At 34.8% G+C, this 18700-nt stretch overlaps 1 protein-coding gene and 2 long non-coding RNA genes across 3 annotated transcripts; all 3 read left to right on the top strand.

The window, feature by feature from the left end:
• The first annotated feature begins 1667 nt into the window (after window positions 1-1667).
• On the top strand, window positions 1668-3111 carry LOC144551178 (uncharacterized). The gene is made up of 3 exons (XR_013510775.1): window positions 1668-1695; window positions 2806-2949; window positions 3047-3111. It is a non-coding gene; the product is annotated as an uncharacterized LOC144551178 (long non-coding RNA).
• Window positions 3112-3228: 117 nt separating this feature from the next.
• On the top strand, window positions 3229-3617 carry LOC144552038 (uncharacterized). The gene is made up of 2 exons (XR_013510930.1): window positions 3229-3308; window positions 3576-3617. It is a non-coding gene; the product is annotated as an uncharacterized LOC144552038 (long non-coding RNA).
• Window positions 3618-11545: 7928 nt separating this feature from the next.
• LOC144550939 (glycine--tRNA ligase, mitochondrial 1-like) lies at window positions 11546-17194 on the top strand. The gene is made up of 9 exons (XM_078298693.1): window positions 11546-11963; window positions 12416-12798; window positions 12998-13115; window positions 13488-13682; window positions 14048-14272; window positions 15330-15389; window positions 15481-15561; window positions 15785-16190; window positions 16706-17194. Exons 1-9 carry the CDS (start codon window positions 11574-11576, stop codon window positions 16951-16953), a joined length of 2106 nt encoding a protein of 701 aa, XP_078154819.1. The 5' UTR covers window positions 11546-11573; the 3' UTR covers window positions 16954-17194.
• The last annotated feature ends 1506 nt before the right edge of the window (window positions 17195-18700 follow it).

An 18700-nucleotide genomic window follows, 5' to 3' on the forward strand; every position in this document is an offset into this window, starting at 1 on the left:
TCATGGTAGGAGGCGTTAAAACAAAATATTGCTCTGGAATTTTCTGACCTGGTTATTATGCCAAATTAAATAGTATAACTTAATTATGACTTCCCATTAACATGTTAGGTTAAAAGTGCATAGATTTGGTGCAATGGCTTATTCTTCAAAAAAACATAAAGTTTTATTTTAAAGGCTAGGTCTAGAAGCTTAGTTTTAATTGTCATTGTTCTTGTAGACCCGGATTGGCTTTTGAAAATCAGAATTATTGGATCTTGGGCCTATGTTATGTTTGGTATGGTAACAATTGGTCCTTATTGGGCCAAACTTGGGCCTTTATTTACTGTTAGGGTGGTGGACCGTTATTAGATCGAAACATTGCCCATGAAAATCAAATAGCTATGTGACTAATAAGGCCTATCATAATATCATTAGAAGCTCCTAAAGACTTCAAGGAGCCCGTAAAAAAGCTCGCTCTAAGTGTGTTTGTTTGCGATCCGCATCGAATTAAATTTGGATTAGATGGACAGCGCTATCTCAGAATTTCATCAAAATCAGATTAAATAATCGTGTGAATTAACGGAGTTCTTTAAAACGTATTTGATGTATTTCAAATTTTAAACTTGATAACTGATTAAAGTCACAATGATCTTCTGACTTTTCACCTCCTCTCACTCTTTCACTTCAATTTCCCTCACATACACACAATTATGAGTTAGGCTGGGGTGCTATGGATAGCATAGAGGCCTCTATGCTACAGCTCAATATTCGAGTTTTCAAAATCCAAACGGTCGATCCGAACCGTTCATCTTATTCTCCATATTAATATCTACTTGGAGACCAAATTTTACATTTTTCTGAATTTTTTTACTATTTATTAAGTATTTTACAAAATTGTTGATCCAACGGTGGCTGCACAAAACAGTAAAACCGTTGGATTAGCGATTTTCAAAGTGGCTTAATAAATAGTAAAAAAATTCAGAAAATTATAAAATTTGGTCTCCAAGCAGATATTAATATGGAGAATAAGATGAACGGTTCGGATCGACCGTTTGGATTTTGAAAACTCGAATATTGAGCCGTAGCATAGAGGCCACTATGCTATCCATAGCAACCCAGCCTAACTCCACAATTATATCAACTCTCTCTCTTGCGCACGCACACGAACGAGCAATTCTCCCATTTTTTCTCTCACACGAACAGCCTCCACATCGCCTATTCCTTTCGGCACTATTTCCTTCTATCACCACTTATCTCTGATCTCTTTTAAAAAAAGACTTTTCTTTAAATATTGTGGTATTTTTAATACTATAATATTTCTTTCATTTTTTATCAGATATTTTTTTAGAGAAGAAATAATATAAATTAATATATTTTTAACTTTTTCTAAACAAAAAGTACTCATTGAACATTGTGAAAGGTACAATCAAACAAGATAAAATTATGCAAATCATAAATTTCATCATTACCAAAAAATCTCATACTTATCGTGGGATGGTATTATATCAATGAATGGCTTGATTCTTAGTACCTTGATCAATTGAGGTTTCCTTTACAATCCTTAAGTTCTTAATCCTCACTACTGTAATACCACGAAGCTCTAGGCAAGCCGGTTTCTCTCCTTTTTCCGACTTGATTAGACAGCCTGACAATTCTCAAGTGCCTAGCGGTGCAATGTCGATCTCCTAGCCTGGCGAAAGATGACTTCAACAAATGGTAAATTGTCTAGACTCCTCTGGTCAAACGACCGCACGTGTCAGTCTCGATTCTTGCCAAATTAGCCCTATAAATACTGTATCCCTCATCCATTAGCGAATATCTCTGGTCATACCATTTCAATTAGTCACTTTGAGTTAAAATTAGTACTGGCCTTTCATTTAAAAGATTTTACCTCTTTGACATCGATGAGCCTCGTAGCATAACTGAAAATAGAGTTCCAATTAGAATAAATAGCATGCAAAAATAATATTATTTGGATGCTTTATCTTGAGATATATTTATTTTTGTCTTTCAAATATACTTTTTATATTGCTAATAGTGTTTTTCAAACTCTCTGTCGACTATTTTAGCAGTGATCTTTCAGCCCTTTTTGTAACTGATCCAATGTTCCTTTTAATTTAGTCGTATTTTACCACTTTTTGCATATTGATAGAATAATTTGGCATAGGTGAATTTAATTGGCAATTTATATCCCTTGTAATAACTTCACACATCTTTTGTTATGCTAAATGAAACATTCAGTTTCGCAGTTTTGTGTAATCCTTGCTAAGACAGAAGTTCTCATGTTAGGTCCTATGTCAGTATTTATTAAAACCATGTGCTAATTAATAAAGGGAAGACCTAAGGACCTATCAGATCAATTTATAACTAAGTTTCGAAGCATAAGGTATCTATCTTACTATCAATTTCAGAAGCAAACTATTTATCTTCCTTAGGCTTGCATTCTATATGCTTTATATTACTTTGTATAACCAATTAAATTTAGCCTTACGTTTTACTTATGAATTCATTCTTTTATGTGATTTATATTTGTTTTTTCTGTAATTATGTTATTTATTAAGATATTAATTAACGAATCTTCAGAAGTTACTTACACGAGCCTGTATTGATTCTGTTTTGCTTCATGTATTACCTATATTACTTTGTGCGCTCCATATTTTTGCTTTCTGTACATATTTTTCATAATATTTTAAGAAAATCTTTATATGTTATTTTGATGTCATTCTCGTCTATACTCCCAATAAATAAAATAATAATCAGGTTAATTATTAATGAAGTGGTCATTAATAATTAACCTGATTATTATTTCATTTATTGGAAGTATAGACAATAATGGCACCCATCTGGAAATTAAGCTCACGCGTTAAGGCCATTGAAATCACCCGTGCTTTGGTGGAATTGGACCTCAATGTCACTACTGGATTGGATCTCAATATACCAATCAGAGAAGAATCAATTGGCGTGGATGGGGTATTGAAATTATTGTAGAATTTTTTTTACCATTATCAAGGTGTTTCCTTTTACAAGAAAAAATAACACAATTTCACTTTTGTACTTCTTACTATAGGTGGATTAGCCTGATCCTGCTCCGCAACTTTTGAATATTGCTGTCAATGATCCCGTTAATGTTTTAGATGCAATTGGAGTGGATGAGGTCCTGAAATTGTTGTAATTTTTTTTCCATTTTCATATGCATTTTCTTTTACAAGAAAAAATAACACAATTTCACATTTATACTTCTTGCTATATGTGAATTCGCCCGATCCTGCCTCGCAGCTTTTGAATGTTGTTGTGAATGGTCCCATTAATGTTCCTAAGCAGAATTCAACGTTAATAATATTTACTTTTGTTGTCGTTTATATTCCAACTAATTGTTTTACCACTGTTTAATGTTTTACCATATTCAAACAAATTATTTCCATCTGTCGTACCATATACGACCCATACTGAAATCAATTGTTTCCATCTTTTGTACCATATCCTCAAAATATGAATTTCAGATTTAGTATTTAATGCTTAGCAGCTGAAATTGATTTTTGTTTGCGGTAAAATCACTTGTGTTACTTCTAACATTATAATTTTTTCATAACTTTCAGGAGGAAAAAGAAAGATTTATCATATCAGTTGGTCGCTCCATTGTTTTAAAAAACCAAAAAAGAAGCTACCAAGGAACTAAAAGTGAGTCAAACAATGCTCCAAGTTTGGTGCAACCGTACTAACATTCCGTTATGGCCTTATCGCTTAATTAGCAGCATGGACAACATGTGTTGAGTAATATCTAGGTACTATATATCGAAAAATCTGATTTAAAGTCTAGCCTACCTTTAATTTTTGTTGTCTTTGACTGCCAAATTAAAATTAATTACTTCAATTTACATTTAATTTTAGCGTGTGTTTATATTGTGTTGTAGGAATGTGGAATGGATGGATTCTTGAAAGAGAAAGAATTATCCTTCACCATCAACTAAATAGAACATAAGAATAGTAGTTTTGAAAAAAAATCCTGCAAAACCAATAGAAGACAGCGTCTTGCTCTTAAGGACCCGTATGCATAAGGCGGCTTACCATAAAAGACAGAAGGTGGTCAAGAAGGTGGTCAATGATAATAGCTGAAGGAACAACTTTACATTATAATTACAAGTAATGATTATGTTAGGAGTTTAGTTTTTGGAGTTTGATGTCTTTTGCTGGTATGGTATGTTCCCTCTTTTGTTAGTATGTATGTGCCCGTCTTTTGTTGGTAATTATTATGTGATTTTGGTTCATGTATTCTCATGTATTCTGGTTGTCATTTTGGTTCTATTGATCTTCTCATTTCTGCATTTTCTGTATTGTGATTTTTGTTCATATAATATTGGTTGTATGTGCCACTGATTTTGATTTTGGTTCATTCATGTATACCAGTAGGAACATATACTCTTGTTTCTTCTCTTTTCTGATAAAATTTGGAGATTTTGGTGTCTGTCTTGTGCAGCTCTTGGCGGCCTTTAAGGCGCTGGATTTTTTTTTCTTGCAGATGTTGGCTGATTGTAACCATGAGAGAGGCAATGTTCCATAGTCATCAAGGCAGACGAGAATCCAAGAAAAAGAGATGAGGAAAACCCAGATATAAAATAGGAACTTCAACTTTTTCATATTGCTTCCTTTTGTAATGATCTCATTCAGTTATGGTACATAATGACTGATATACAGTACTTATTTTTTGGCAAAGGTTAGGTTTTAATATTTTTATGGGAGTTTTTTTTGACATAAGAATAACTTCTTTCTTTAGTATTCTCGAAAATAATTCAGTTTCCTTTAAATAGTTGGAATTATGAGCGTATTTGATATTTTGATATTAACCACATTATACCATACCAGGTCTATGGTGTACCAAAGATCAGAGTACTTGTAATGCATCACTACCATGCTTAAGTATGAATTCAGATCTGTGCAAGTAACTTAAAGTTTGAGTTTGAATCTGAAATGTCTGATCAGAATTTGCATGAATATAAAAAGGGCCTCGTGAATTATATTTCCGACCGGATTGGCCTTCATTCCGACGAAAAGTCCTTATCCAAACTCATATTTTGAGTTACTTTAGTGGATCCAGGCCTCGCAGATTGGTCTGCACTATAGATCAATATTTTTGTTTTTAAAATGCTAATGCCCGAACTGTTCAACATGGTTTTCGTATGAATATGTGCTTGTAAACTAAATTTTACATTTTTCGGAATTTGTTTACTATTTTTTTTAGATGGTATAAAATCACTTCATGAGAAAATCTTAGAAAGCATGAAAGTTATTTCTTAGCTCAGACAACTGTGCTTCCACAGCTAGCTGGTCAGATGGAAATTCAAATTCTGGTAATATCTTATTTTCTTCTTCTGAAAAGTTTGTCAATTTCAGTTTTTGTTCCGTACCAACTAATACACCTTGATTTGTAGTTACCTCAAATTTTTTCATACTTCTACATATTATCACATTCTGGTACACTGTTACTGACTTGACTATATGCAGTGTTTTAATAATCGGTTCTTATTCGGTATTCGAAAAGTCACCAAATACCGCATATACGGTATGCGGCCGCATATTTGAATTTTTATTCGAATTTATATATTCGGATTTTCAAATGAAAAATCATAGGCATTAACTCTAATCAACATAGATAAATATTACAAATAAACATAAATAAAACATAACATAAGTTATAACAAGTTAACAACCCACAGATCAAATTACAAAACTACAAATAAGCATAAATAAAACATAAGTTCAAACTTAATTGTACTAAACCACCCTTTTACTGAAATGAAACATAAATTACTTTTCTTAAAAAGTACTAGCTAAAATTAAGTTCTTTATCATCATCACCATCATCATCAGTTATGTCATCAATGACCTTCTCGTCTGTATTTATTACAATCGGTGTAGAGGAAGAAGTTGAACTTGGAGCTAAATTAATTTCTTCGGGCAACTCTAAGGCTGGACCCCCTGTCCAATCTCTCACATGCTCATCTTGCTCTTCTTCTATTGCACACATTGGATCAGATTTTCTCAAGATCTTTCGATCATTTATGCGTGCTTTGAATTGAACAAAAATAATATCATTAAGACGTTGCACTTCCAACTTGCCCCTTTTCTTCGAATGGGTCTGTAGAAGTTAAAGAGAACTAATTAATTGCAAAACAACACCATATTTTATGTAAAATAATTTATTGCAAAACATTGGAAAGTATGAAAACAGCACCATATTTACTTGAAAACAACACCATATTTTCTGTTAAAAAAAAACAGCACCATATTTTCTGTAAAAAAAAAACAACACCATATTTACTTGGATCAAATATGGGGTTTATATAGCCTAGCCAGGGGTGAGGAGTCATGGAGAACATGGAGATCATGGGTGCCAAATATAGCATAAAATGCTATATTTGGAGCGCTAAACTTAGACTTCAAGGCGAGGCAAGTCTTGCCACATCTGGAAACGTGTCCTTCTAGAAGCTTGTTGTCCAACGATTGAGATTTAATCCAAACTAGACAGTCCACGGATTTAATCCGTGTGCCCCTGCGGCATAGGCTTTTATGTTGTATGCAACATACCCGAGGCCGTAGGGCACTGTACTTAGTCGAATTTCAGTGAATTTCGCCATGTTGTATGTTGTGCACTTCGTGTGAGGTGTTTGCATACTCCATGTGTTGCACTATTTTGACACCTTCAGAATTGGCCCAAATATAACATTTTTGCTCCGTTTTCAGTCTAATTTTGCAATTTTCTCCAATACCTACCAAAATAGCCTAAAAACACATTTGCGGTGAATAATTCGAAAAAATGGATACTTTGCATACGTTTTTCCACCATTTTCTATACAAAAAGTAGTGATTTTCGCTATATATTTTGACGTTATCACCAAACTGTGACTCTTCGGTGAAGATTAAGACTTGCTTCTTAGTCTTAATTCTTAATCCTCCCTCCCCTCTCCTTAAGATATGAGCCTTCTTAGGAACTCTTTAAGAGCATTTTTAGACCCTTTTTAGACTATTTTACTCTCAGTCCGTATTGTTCCTTAAGAAGGAATCTTTTCTTTAATATTATTTTTCATTTTTTATTGGTCTTCTTAAGATCCTTTGCTCCTGCGCATATTGTGAGCTCTCTGGTAAATAATTTCCAATTCTAACACCACGTCAACTTTTCGTCAATATGCTCTCCATTACACCCTCTTGCCTTTTTTGCTCTTTGATTCGCCATAGAGAGAGTGGTCGTTCAATTTATTTGGGATGTTATATATAAATTAGCTTTTCAATTTTGTATTTTTTTTCAGTTTAGTAGCTCAATTTGTTGGTTTTTAATTTTGATATAGTACTACTTTATGTTATCATACAATACTGTTTTAGTTTTCAATTTTATATAATTGTGGTATAGGCTTTCAATTTTGATATAGTTTGGCGATTCGAGCTTTAAGTTCGTGTTGTGGTTTTGCTTGATTCACAAATTGTGAATAATGTTACTTTTGAATGTATGTAGCAGAATTTATGTTGGGTTTCGAGGAACGGTTCAAACCCATTTAATTAGCTTAAGCTGCGGAAAGAGTAAAACAAAAATTTTTACATCTAACTTAAGCTACGGATTAAATGAATCAAGAAGATTCGTTTAATCCTATTTACAGATCTACTCCATAATTGATTTCCTAAAGCATTAAATCTATTTACAAATTAAATAGATTAATATAACAATTTATACCTTGATTCCAAATCTCAGTTGGAATGCAGACCGAGCGAGTAGAGCCTCACCAGGGATGGAATCGACTCGCAGTATCACACGTGTGATACCTCTATTGGTTATCCACCAGGACTAACCGGAGAGCGATTTACTTCTTCTGCCAGAAATACCGTAAATCGCGGAATTCTGCAGAAACACTATTCACCAAAATAGGGACAGATTAAATATATTTAAGACTCCAAGTTATTCAGTTTCACTTAAAAAGCAAAACACGAAATACCGCAGAGTTTGCAAAAATATATTTTTCCGAATCTCGTAATAACCGAAATCAGGGAAGAGAGAAAAACCGATTAACAAAGTAATCAGATTAACATGTGAATTAGCAAATTTTCTCTCTACCCTCACCCCTCTATTTATAGTGTTTTGAGGAGGTTCGCAAAAGACCAAAATACCCCTCAAAACAAATCTATTTACCAAAAGCCCTTGACACCTCATCCTTTAATATGTGAAAAGACCAAAATACCCCTTCCACACCCTTCCACACTCTTCTCCATGCTTCTACACCCCTAAGGTGTCATGCAAGGTGGCATAGGTGTGAAATGACCATTTTGCCCTTGGCCCATTAAGGCATGAATAGTAAAAGGCTTTGATTTTGGGCTTTGACTTTGGGCCTTTAATTTTAATTAAGGCTTTGATTATTTTGGGCTTTTAAACCCATAATTCAAATCCATAATTAACAATTAAAATTCCAAATCATATATATATAATTGTCATGTACAATTATATTTCTTTTCGGTTATTGTTCGGTAACTTTTATACAACGTAACGTGTAAGTTTATAAATTAACCGTTGTTTCTGCTTGTCATTCTAAATGACATTTATAATTTAATTATATCACGTATAATTAATTATAACCATCTTAATATTAATTATAATCAATTTATAATTAATCAGTAAGATTCTCCGAGTAGCTCCTATATGGCGTGACCCAATAGGATCTGTGTTATGTTGGTAAACAGAGTTAAAACTGTTTTAACTTCTGTTAGTCATGGGTGGCATCTGGCAACACATCATGACCATCCAATTACACAGATGATGCTGTACTGTACAATATCACGATCCAGTAAACAATTTACTTGTGTCAGTTCTTCTGTCTCATAGCTATCAGATCAGTTTTAAGGTAGATATGTGTCATCCTTGTTAACTGTATCTTTTCTTGATCTTGAGTAGATTATCAAATATAATTACTCTTGTAATTATACCGCATGCAGATAATCTAACTCTATCAAGGGGCCCAGTGATGCTATAGCTCGTATAGAGATACGAGGGACAAATAGTATTCTTGGCAGACTATCACTTCCTCAGCTAAGTTATATATATGGAAATGCTACCGTTATGGCTGCTTTTTACGGACAGCGTTAGATAACACTTACTCATATATATTTCTTAGTGGGAACGATAAATACCTCATACTGTAGAACTTTGACACTGAATGAAAAACATAAATGACACGAACACAATTCTATTTAATGTTTTATTCGGGGTCTGTCAAATACCATGTTCCTTGAACATGTATCTATGTGATTAAAATGACATCTCGTGTCAGGTGGTTTGTAAAACTTAACCATCTTTCAATCCACATACTAACCTTATAGCGGTAATTAGTGCTCCTACTAATTACCTTGGTTAGTGACCTTTTAAGATTAAGAGTATATATCATCTATATTATGGAGTTTCACAATTTCAGTCATGAACTCGAAATGATCCATAAATGCAATAATACTCAAGGCAACAAAATGATTTATAAATAAACATTCAATTCATGAACAAAGATTTATGATTAATTATCGTATTATTGACTTCTAGATTATTACAAACTAACAATTTATTTATTATGTTACTTTTTGAATTGAAATGTTGCTTTGAGTTGCTTTGATCTCTTTAAAGCTTGCTGTCAAGGTTATGATATTTGGTACCACTTATATTTTTTTTGTCACTGGTATGGTTTATGAAGGGGCTATAAATAAATTCAATTATGAATGGGTGAAATAGTGAGTAAATAAGAATATGATTTGTAAATCAATTTTCGCATTAACATAGACAACAGTAAATATGATTTAATATATCATCACATTCCTATTTCTTTTGAATGGTAGTAACATGAATGGAAATGGTAATTGAGAAAAAACTTGAAGCTCCTTTTGAACTTTTGAAAGAAAGTACTTAATAATCTTCTCGAAACTCATATTCTAATAAATCTATTATATAAGTTATTAATAATTTTATTTGTTAATGTATTCATTATTTTCCATCTTATTGTATTTATATTTTAATTGAACTTTAATATAGTTTACTTTAATGAAATACATTTAATTATATTTAATTAAATTATAACACAATTTGATTAATCAATCATATTATATGACAACAACAACATTAGGGGTAGTATAGTCATCCACTCATATATATTTTTTATTCAAATACATACTACATTTTTGATATTTTTTATTTGCCGAATACTTCCTTAATTCTCTTTAAGCTCTTAATCATCCACTCCTTAATTCATGTTGCCGAACAGAACCTAATGACAAAACATTAATAGAATGACCAAAAGAACGTTACAAATTTGATGTATAATATTTTTTTGAGTAGAGATTGAATGTCAAGGCACTTAATTTAATATCCATATTATTACAATAAATATTTTTTCTCATTCGAATTTCGAACTCACGACCTCTCATATCAAATATCACGTGCCTTTGTAACTAGATCAAAAGCTAATTCTTGCAAATTTAATGTATACTATCAACACAAAATTATTTTATACGTGATCTCTCTATTAAATAAGAATTTAAATTTATTTAATTTAAACAATAAATATGTTAATTTTCCACTTAACTTTTTATCAAGTATGGCTAATATAACATCAGTGTCATTTCAGTCTATATAACACCAACTCCAAAACCCATCAAATCGGGTTCAAATGGTGAATCTAAACCATTTAAACCAATTTACTTTATGAGTGATGCGTTTACATGCAAACTTTTTATATTTTGGAGTTATTTTAGTATCAAATCAAGCAGCAAAAAAATTGAAAAATGAATGTATTAAAATTAACTTAAAAACTCAAATATTTGACCGCTTGACTTGATACCAAATAAACTCAAAAACTTATAAATTTTATATGTAAACGCAAAACTAATAAAGTAGATCGACTTGAATGGTTTGGATTCACTATTTGAACTCAATTTGATAGATTCTGAAGTTGATATTATATAGACTGAAATGACACTGATGTTATATTAGCCATACTCATTTTTATCTATATTATTGTAATATTTCGACTTCCGTGCTAACTTTTTTTTTTTAATCCGGACAGAAAACCACAAAACCCTTGTCCAAACAAAAATATTTACATCTCCATAGTCGAGTCGGACAAAACTTTGGATGCAAGAATCTAATCGGCTGGATTCTCAATAATATCCAACCATTCATGGAATCACGAACTCCGGAAAATATCTCCGTGAAATCTCTAGCTTCCAAGACACCTGAGGTAACTCAAAGTTTGAGGTTCGGATCCAGTCCGTACGATCAGAATTCGGCATCCGGCCGGACCGGCCCCAGTGCACGGGAATATTTAGTATTCATGCAAAAGCATATCGAACGATCCGAACTTAACTCAAAATTCGAAGTACCTTAGGGGATGTAAATTCCACGGCACCGGACCCGGAGGGAACTCGGGGAGAAGAGCAATTACCTGAAATAGCACTATCTTATCCTAAAAGAATACCGTGGGCCCAACTCTTCAGCGAGTAATGAAAAAATGGATGTCTCCATTTTCCCAGGACAAACATAGGAAAAGTCATGCCCCGAACCCTCCATTTTCTAGTTCTCTATGCGCATTAACGCACACGCGCTGTCTCTTGCCTCCACTCTCCATCGCTCTGGTAAAAACCCCTTATCCCGATCCAAAACCCTAACCCCATTATCTTTCTCCACCATGGCCGCCACCACTGCCAGTTCCACTCATCCACCCGCCGCAGCGGCCGGTGCCCCCGCTGCCCCCGCTGCCCCCGCTGCCCCCGCTGCCCCCGCTGCCCCAGCTGGCAACGTGGTGTCCAGTGCGGCGAGTAGGGAGGCGTTTAGGCAATCTGTGGTGAACACACTGGAGAGGAGGCTGTTCTACATCCCCTCCTTCAAGATCTACCGCGGCGTCGCCGGCCTCTACGATTATGGTCCCCCTGGCTGCGCCGTCAAGTCTAACGTGCTCTCTTTCTGGCGTCAGGTTTTTCATTTTTTCTTTTTCTGCTGGCTTTGACCGTTTGTTCTTCTCATCTGGCTACATTTTGATTGGATTGGGAGCTTAGTGATGTGTTTTTGTTTGAACAAGACCATTGATTCTCGCCAAATTATCCGGCTGAAATTACTGATGTACTTTGTATTTTGTTATTGCAAATTAACTACTTGATCTATGTGCTGAAGCCTTCTTTTCTTTTGCTATCTTGTACTACCAATTCAGTAAGTACGGGGGATATTATTGTATTTTTTTTAATTGATTCATGTGCCTGCATGCTTTCAAATCTTCCCAAAAAAATTCCTTCATTTCGTTGTCTCCTTAATATCATGACTCTCCTATAATTATGTGACTCGCAGCTGAATTGGACGTGCTTTCTCCAACATTTCTATTTCAGTTGGTCTTTGTTTTTTAATTGATTATATTCTTTGCTTTTTTTTTAGCATTTTGTACTGGAGGAAGGTATGCTAGAGGTGGACTGCCCATGTGTGACGCCAGAGGTGGTGCTAAAGGCCTCTGGCCATGTGGACAAATTCACTGACCTCATGGTAAAAGACGAAAAGACCGGCACATGCTATCGAGCTGACCACTTGCTGAAGGACCACTGCAAGGATAAACTCGAGAACATTGCCAACTTGACACCTGAGAAGGTTGCTGAGTTGAATCATGTCATAGCCACATTGGATGACATGTCAGCTGAGCAACTGGGTGCTAAGATCAAGGAGTATGATATTAAGGCGCCTGAAACCAATAACCCGCTCTCTGACCCGTACCCCTTTAATCTCATGTTCCAGACCTCAATTGGTCCCACAGGCTTGAACACTGGGTAAGGAGATTGGTTTTTTACACTTGTAACTTCTAAGTTGGGACCATGCTTTTGTCTGGTGCTGCATTTTGACAATTCCTCAATTGGCAAATTTAGTTTCATTTACTTTACTAGGCTTCAACTTTGGAACTAAGATCAACTTGTAAAATCTGATGTTTGTGTGATTTTCTGTTATGCAACTGTTTTTGTACTCTTGCAGATATATGAGGCCTGAGACTGCGCAAGGCATTTTTGTAAACTTCAAGGATTTGTATTACTATAATGGTAATAAGCTTCCATTTGCAGCTGCCCAAATTGGACAGGCATTTAGGAATGAGGTACTGTTCTATTATTTCTGAGAAACTCTCATTGAGCCTCTAATAAACATAACATATCATTTTAACTCTTCTGAGTCACAGCACTTTACCTGTACTCTTAAGTGTTTTAATAAAGTTTTGGCCCAAACACTTTGTCATTTATATGGATATAAACAACAAGGTGCAAGATAAAATTTGTGCAGAAAATAGGTAGGTGAACACTTTAGTAATAGTTTTATCATTTATTGGGCCATATCATTGTTTGTTGTTTTTTTAAATACTTGTAGTATTTCTTTCTGAAAGAACATTTTTGACAGAACTCACCAACCCCCTCACTAACAGTTTTTGGGGGATGAGACAAGATTATTAATAACTTTGGTTTGATTTTGTCAGATATCACCAAGACAGGGGCTTTTGAGGGTGCGAGAATTCACACTAGCAGAGATTGAGCACTTTGTGGACCCAGAAGACAAATCCCATCCCAAGTTCAGTGATGTTGCTGATCTTAAGTTCCTCATGTTCCCCAGGGAGGAGCAGCTCACTGGTCAATCCAGCATGACACTCAGACTCGGCGATGCTGTTTCTAATGTAAATTTCTTCATTTAGAGAAGAGAAGAACGAGGGTTCTTTATGAAACACATTTATAACTTAGGCAAATATTGATATTACCATACATAAATTGAGATGTGTAGAAATGTTGTGAAAGAGTTTTGAGCCTGCTAACTTACTTTTGAAGACTTAAACTTCCAGGAAAACATGGTAACAGGAAATAACAGAAGTTTAGAATAACATAATTAATTATTTAGAAGCATTTAATGTATCAAAACTGGAAAGTTAACAATCTGCTGGAAACAATTTACCATGATATACTGACCAATAGGTGCGTGCTTGTTCATAGTCTGCTATATCAAATGACTCAAAAGTTAGCTCCTTTTTTTGGTCTGTTGGTATAGGGCACAATAAACAATGAGACGCTGGGGTATTTCATAGGGCGGGTGTACTTGTTCCTGACCCGGCTTGGGATTGAGAAAGACCGTTTGAGGTTCAGGCAGCACTTACCGAATGAAATGGCGCATTATGCTGCTGACTGCTGGGATGCTGAGATTGAATGCTCCTATGGCTGGATCGAGTGTGTTGGTATTGCTGACAGATCAGCCTATGACCTCAAGGCGCACACGGTATGTCACACCTCTTTTTGGCCAAAATTTTCCAAAATAAGAAATTTTTATTGGATTACTTAAGATTGATGTCCTACTATTAATTAGTCATATGGCTGTATTGTTTTCCTCCTCGTACAATAATTTGCAATTATGTGATAAAATTTGCAAAAAAAAGGCATCTTTGTTACAAGTAAAGTTTAATATTAGTCCCTACCAAACATAAAGTTTAAGACAAGTAACTTTTAAGAGTAGAACTAGGGTGTTCTCAAGTTCACCAAGTCTCTTTGTGAACTTAACTCTAAACCTATTGGATTGGCTTCAAACGACGAATCCAAACGGTTGAAACCCATCTACCTACGAGTGATGCGTCTACATACACAAATTATAAATTTTCGAACTAATTTTGTATCGAGTCAAGTGGTAAAAAAACTTTCAAAAAATGAATGCGTTAAAATTAATTTATAAACCTTCTAATTTTGACTGCTTGGCCTTGTACTAAATTATTTCAAAATTTTATAATTTTTTGCATGAGACTCATCACTCGTAAGGTAGATTGGTTTCAATGGTTTGGATTCGTCGTTTGAAACCAATCTGATAGATTTTAGAGTTAAATTTACAAAGGAGCTTGGTGAACTTAAGAACACCCTAGTTTTACTCAACTTTTAATATTTGTTCTTGAAATATCCCCTTGTTTTGGAGATTTGAAATTAAATCAACCAATTTCATATTAGAGTGCTTTTTATTGACAAATTTGCAAAAGGCCCTACAATATGTGGCAATTTCAGCAATGCTTTCAACTTTGCTGCATTAACAACAAACTGCCTGTGTAGTAGTATCTACGCAGCCTGTCCCTAGCCAGGAAAAAGGAGGGTTGTGATAAGGCGCCAGCCAACGTGAACAACCACAGCCTCTTTATGGAAATGAAACCCTACCGTATTGTGATTCGGTTGGGTTTCATTTCTAGCCTACCCCAACTTGTTTGGGACTAAAGGCTTGGTTGTTGTTGTTGTTGTTGGTCTTTCAGACAATAGCCACTGTTTACAGGAGATTTATATAAGCATGCCACTGTATACAGGAGAAGAGCGGTGTGGCGCTTGTAGCGGCTGAGAAATTTGCTGAGCCTAGAGAAGTTGAGGTTAGTTTTTTTCTTACTATTCCTAAGTATTTATGTTATTTTGTTGGAAAGATTCTAACTGAAAGGTTGTTATTGGCATGTAATGATGTAGAAATTGGTGATAACACCTTCCAAGAAGGATCTGGGACTCGCATTCAAGGGCAACCAGAAGATGGTTCTTGAAGCACTTGATGTATGCAAAATGCTTCCCCATTTGCATCATTAATTAATTTTAGCTATATTACCAATTTTTTAAGATTTCAGCAATTATGATTCAATTCTTAGACATAAATTACCTCCCAATTTGCATCATTATTTAATTTTTGGTACTTTACTGAGTTTCTTTTAGATTTCAGCAATTATAATGAAATCCTTAGAGATAAATTGACCCGTTGTATGTGACTAAATTATGCCAGGCAATGAGCGAAGCGGAGGCCTTGGAGATGAAATCTAAGCTTGAATCTAGTGGTGAGGCCGAGTTTCAAGTGTGTACTCTGAACAAAACAGTTACAATCACCAATAAAATGGTATCGATAAACAAGGAGAAGAAGAAGGAACACCAGAGGGTTTTCACGCCATCAGTTATTGAGCCATCCTTTGGCATTGGCCGCATCATCTACTGCCTTTTTGAGCACTGCTTCTACACTCGTGCAGGGAAGACAGAGGATGAGCAGCTTAATGTGTTTGGCTTCCCCTCTCTTGTTGCCCCCATTAAATGCACAGTCTTCCCTCTTGTAAAGAATGAACAGTTTGATGCTGTCGCCAGGGATATCTCCAAGGCATTGACTGCTTCTGGCATCTCCCACATTATTGATGTTACTGGTACAACTTCTTTTTATGTAGTGTGAATTTCAGTTAAAAAGTGATGCAATTGTGCAAAATGAGATGTGTGCTGACCTATAAGTTTGTTAGCATGGATAACTGGCCCATGTGTGCTCAGGGTGTAGTTAAGTGTTTTAGCATCAAATATTAGACACAATAGCCATGTTTCTTTTCTGCTGTTCCACTATGTAAGGCAATCTTCCCTTGTGATAAACTTGGTAAAGTTTTCTCCATTCAACCTAGCAAAATTGGTAAAATCTTGTATTCAGCTGTAAACAATAGCAATATACACGTGCTACTTTTTAGGAAGTAACAAAACTACCTTTTATCTTCCTCAGTTTACTGAATTACCTTCGAAATTTTTGTTGAAGTAGAACTACCAATGAGGTATGAAGGACACTTCAGGTATCATTTGAATGATAGTTGGATGGCTTGGAGAGGGATGCATATTAACTAGCTGTGTAGAGATTGGATGGCATTGGTAACAAAACAGAATGATTGTTGTTTTCTTACAGGCAACTCAATAGGTAAGAGGTATGCGAGGACTGATGAGATAGGTGTACCATTGGCTGTGACAGTTGATTCAACCACGACAGTGACCATCCGTGAGAGAGATAGCAAGGCTCAGGTTCGTGTCAATATCACTGAGGTGGCATCAATTGTGAAAAAATTTGTAGAAGGTCATAGCACTTGGGGTGATATCCAGTGGGACTACCCTGCTAACCATGGAACTGATGAAAATGTCCCCGAGGAAAATGCCTAAGAAATTATATTTTATTTTGAGATTATTAATTTTGTGTCATGCTTGGAGATTGTGCTGTGGCAACAAGATTGTGCTGCTATTTAAATTTTTTCTTTTCAAGTTATGACAGCAATACAATAGTATGGAAATGACCGGGCAGTGTTTTTGGTATTAGTTAATATATGTTGTGTAATTGTGTTAGAATGAGAATCTAGTGTGCATACTTCTTTGCTTCGACTTTTAATTTACAGTTTTTTTTTAACGTTAGTCTTATTCTTTATTTTTTTCACTCTGTTGATTGTTCATGTGTTTCTTTGGTCATTAGAGTTGATTCACTTTTATAGCCTTCCACATAATGTAAATTTATCTAGTTATCATAGGTTGCGTGCTTATTATCTTTCCTTATCTTTGGAAGGAAACAAGTTACAAGTTGCTAATTCTCTGTCCCTTTTTATGTTGGTTATGCATTGAAGCTCTAATTTCTTATCCGTTTCATTTTAAAACAGGTCAAAAGTATGTTTTTCTTTCATCACAGTGCGTGTTTTATAGTCATTAGTCTGAGCATAGTGCCCCTTCTTTATTTAAAACATAAAAGTAGATTTGGACTCCATTTCTAATGAAGAGGTTAGCAATTTTGTGAAGTATGTGGGTTTGTTTGGTAAATCCAAAAACAATTGTGTAAATAATAATTAACTGGAAATTAGTCTGTGTTGCTAAACAATTGGGGATAAAGATTTTATATATGGAACAAATTAGCATTGCTTTACTTAAACGGTGGTGGAAGTTTAAGAATCAATCTTACCATAGTCTATGGAAAATGCAATTGCAACTTGTTGGAGAGAGTAGTGTCAGATATACACTTGGTACTGGTAGCAATAGCTCACTCCAGTTCTGGAATGACGCTTGGCACAACTCTTATCATCTCGCAACAGCATTTTCCCAGCTGTTTGCTTTATTAACATTAATAGTACACTTTCTTTTACACACACATGACAAGATAGTCTGGAAGTGGGAAACTAGTGAAAAATTTACAGTCAAGTTCTTGCATCAATTTCTGAATATTAGAGGGGTAATCCCTATTAAGCCAATGCTATGGTGGAAATCCTAACAAAAGATGTAGCAAATAAGGGTTGGGTGGTGGGGCACTACCTATAATTTCTGTAATTTACCTTAGCCTAGCAATCACTTGTTCGTACTATATAAATTTGCAAAAAAAAAGTTCGGTTTTGGTTGGGGTCCTGTCAAAAATGCTTTACTTCCTGGTACACATTAGATGATATTGTTAATTTTGCACTCTCATTACCTTCTCTTAATAGAACTGCCATCTTAATCATAGTTAGTGCATGTACATGGTTCATCTAGAAACATAGGAATGACCTATGCTTCAATAATAAGTTAATAACCAACCAATGACAATCAGAAATATGGTACTGTAAATCTTATCAGTCTCTCATTATTGGTTAGGTCAAGTTAAAGAGAAGGTCCGATATGCAGCTGATCAAAGGACTCCTGAAGACATCGATAACATTCCTCTACAGTAGGGGCATATCCATAATAAAATTATGAGGGAAGGGTAAAAAAATAATAAATTGGATTTAAATAGTTAATTGGATTCAAATCCATCAAATTGAGTATTAGATAAAAAATATATGGCGGTACTAGGCATTTCGAGATTTTACTTGCTACTTCCACCGACATCGGTTTTAGTCTTTCTAGATTATACATGATATAAATCTACAAATTTCTAACTGACTGCAGTTCAAATAAA

This window comes from Carex rostrata, chromosome 3 (assembly GCF_964058835.1).
Source record: "Carex rostrata chromosome 3, lpCarRost1.2, whole genome shotgun sequence".
NCBI classification, from domain to species: Eukaryota; Viridiplantae; Streptophyta; class Magnoliopsida; order Poales; family Cyperaceae; genus Carex; species Carex rostrata.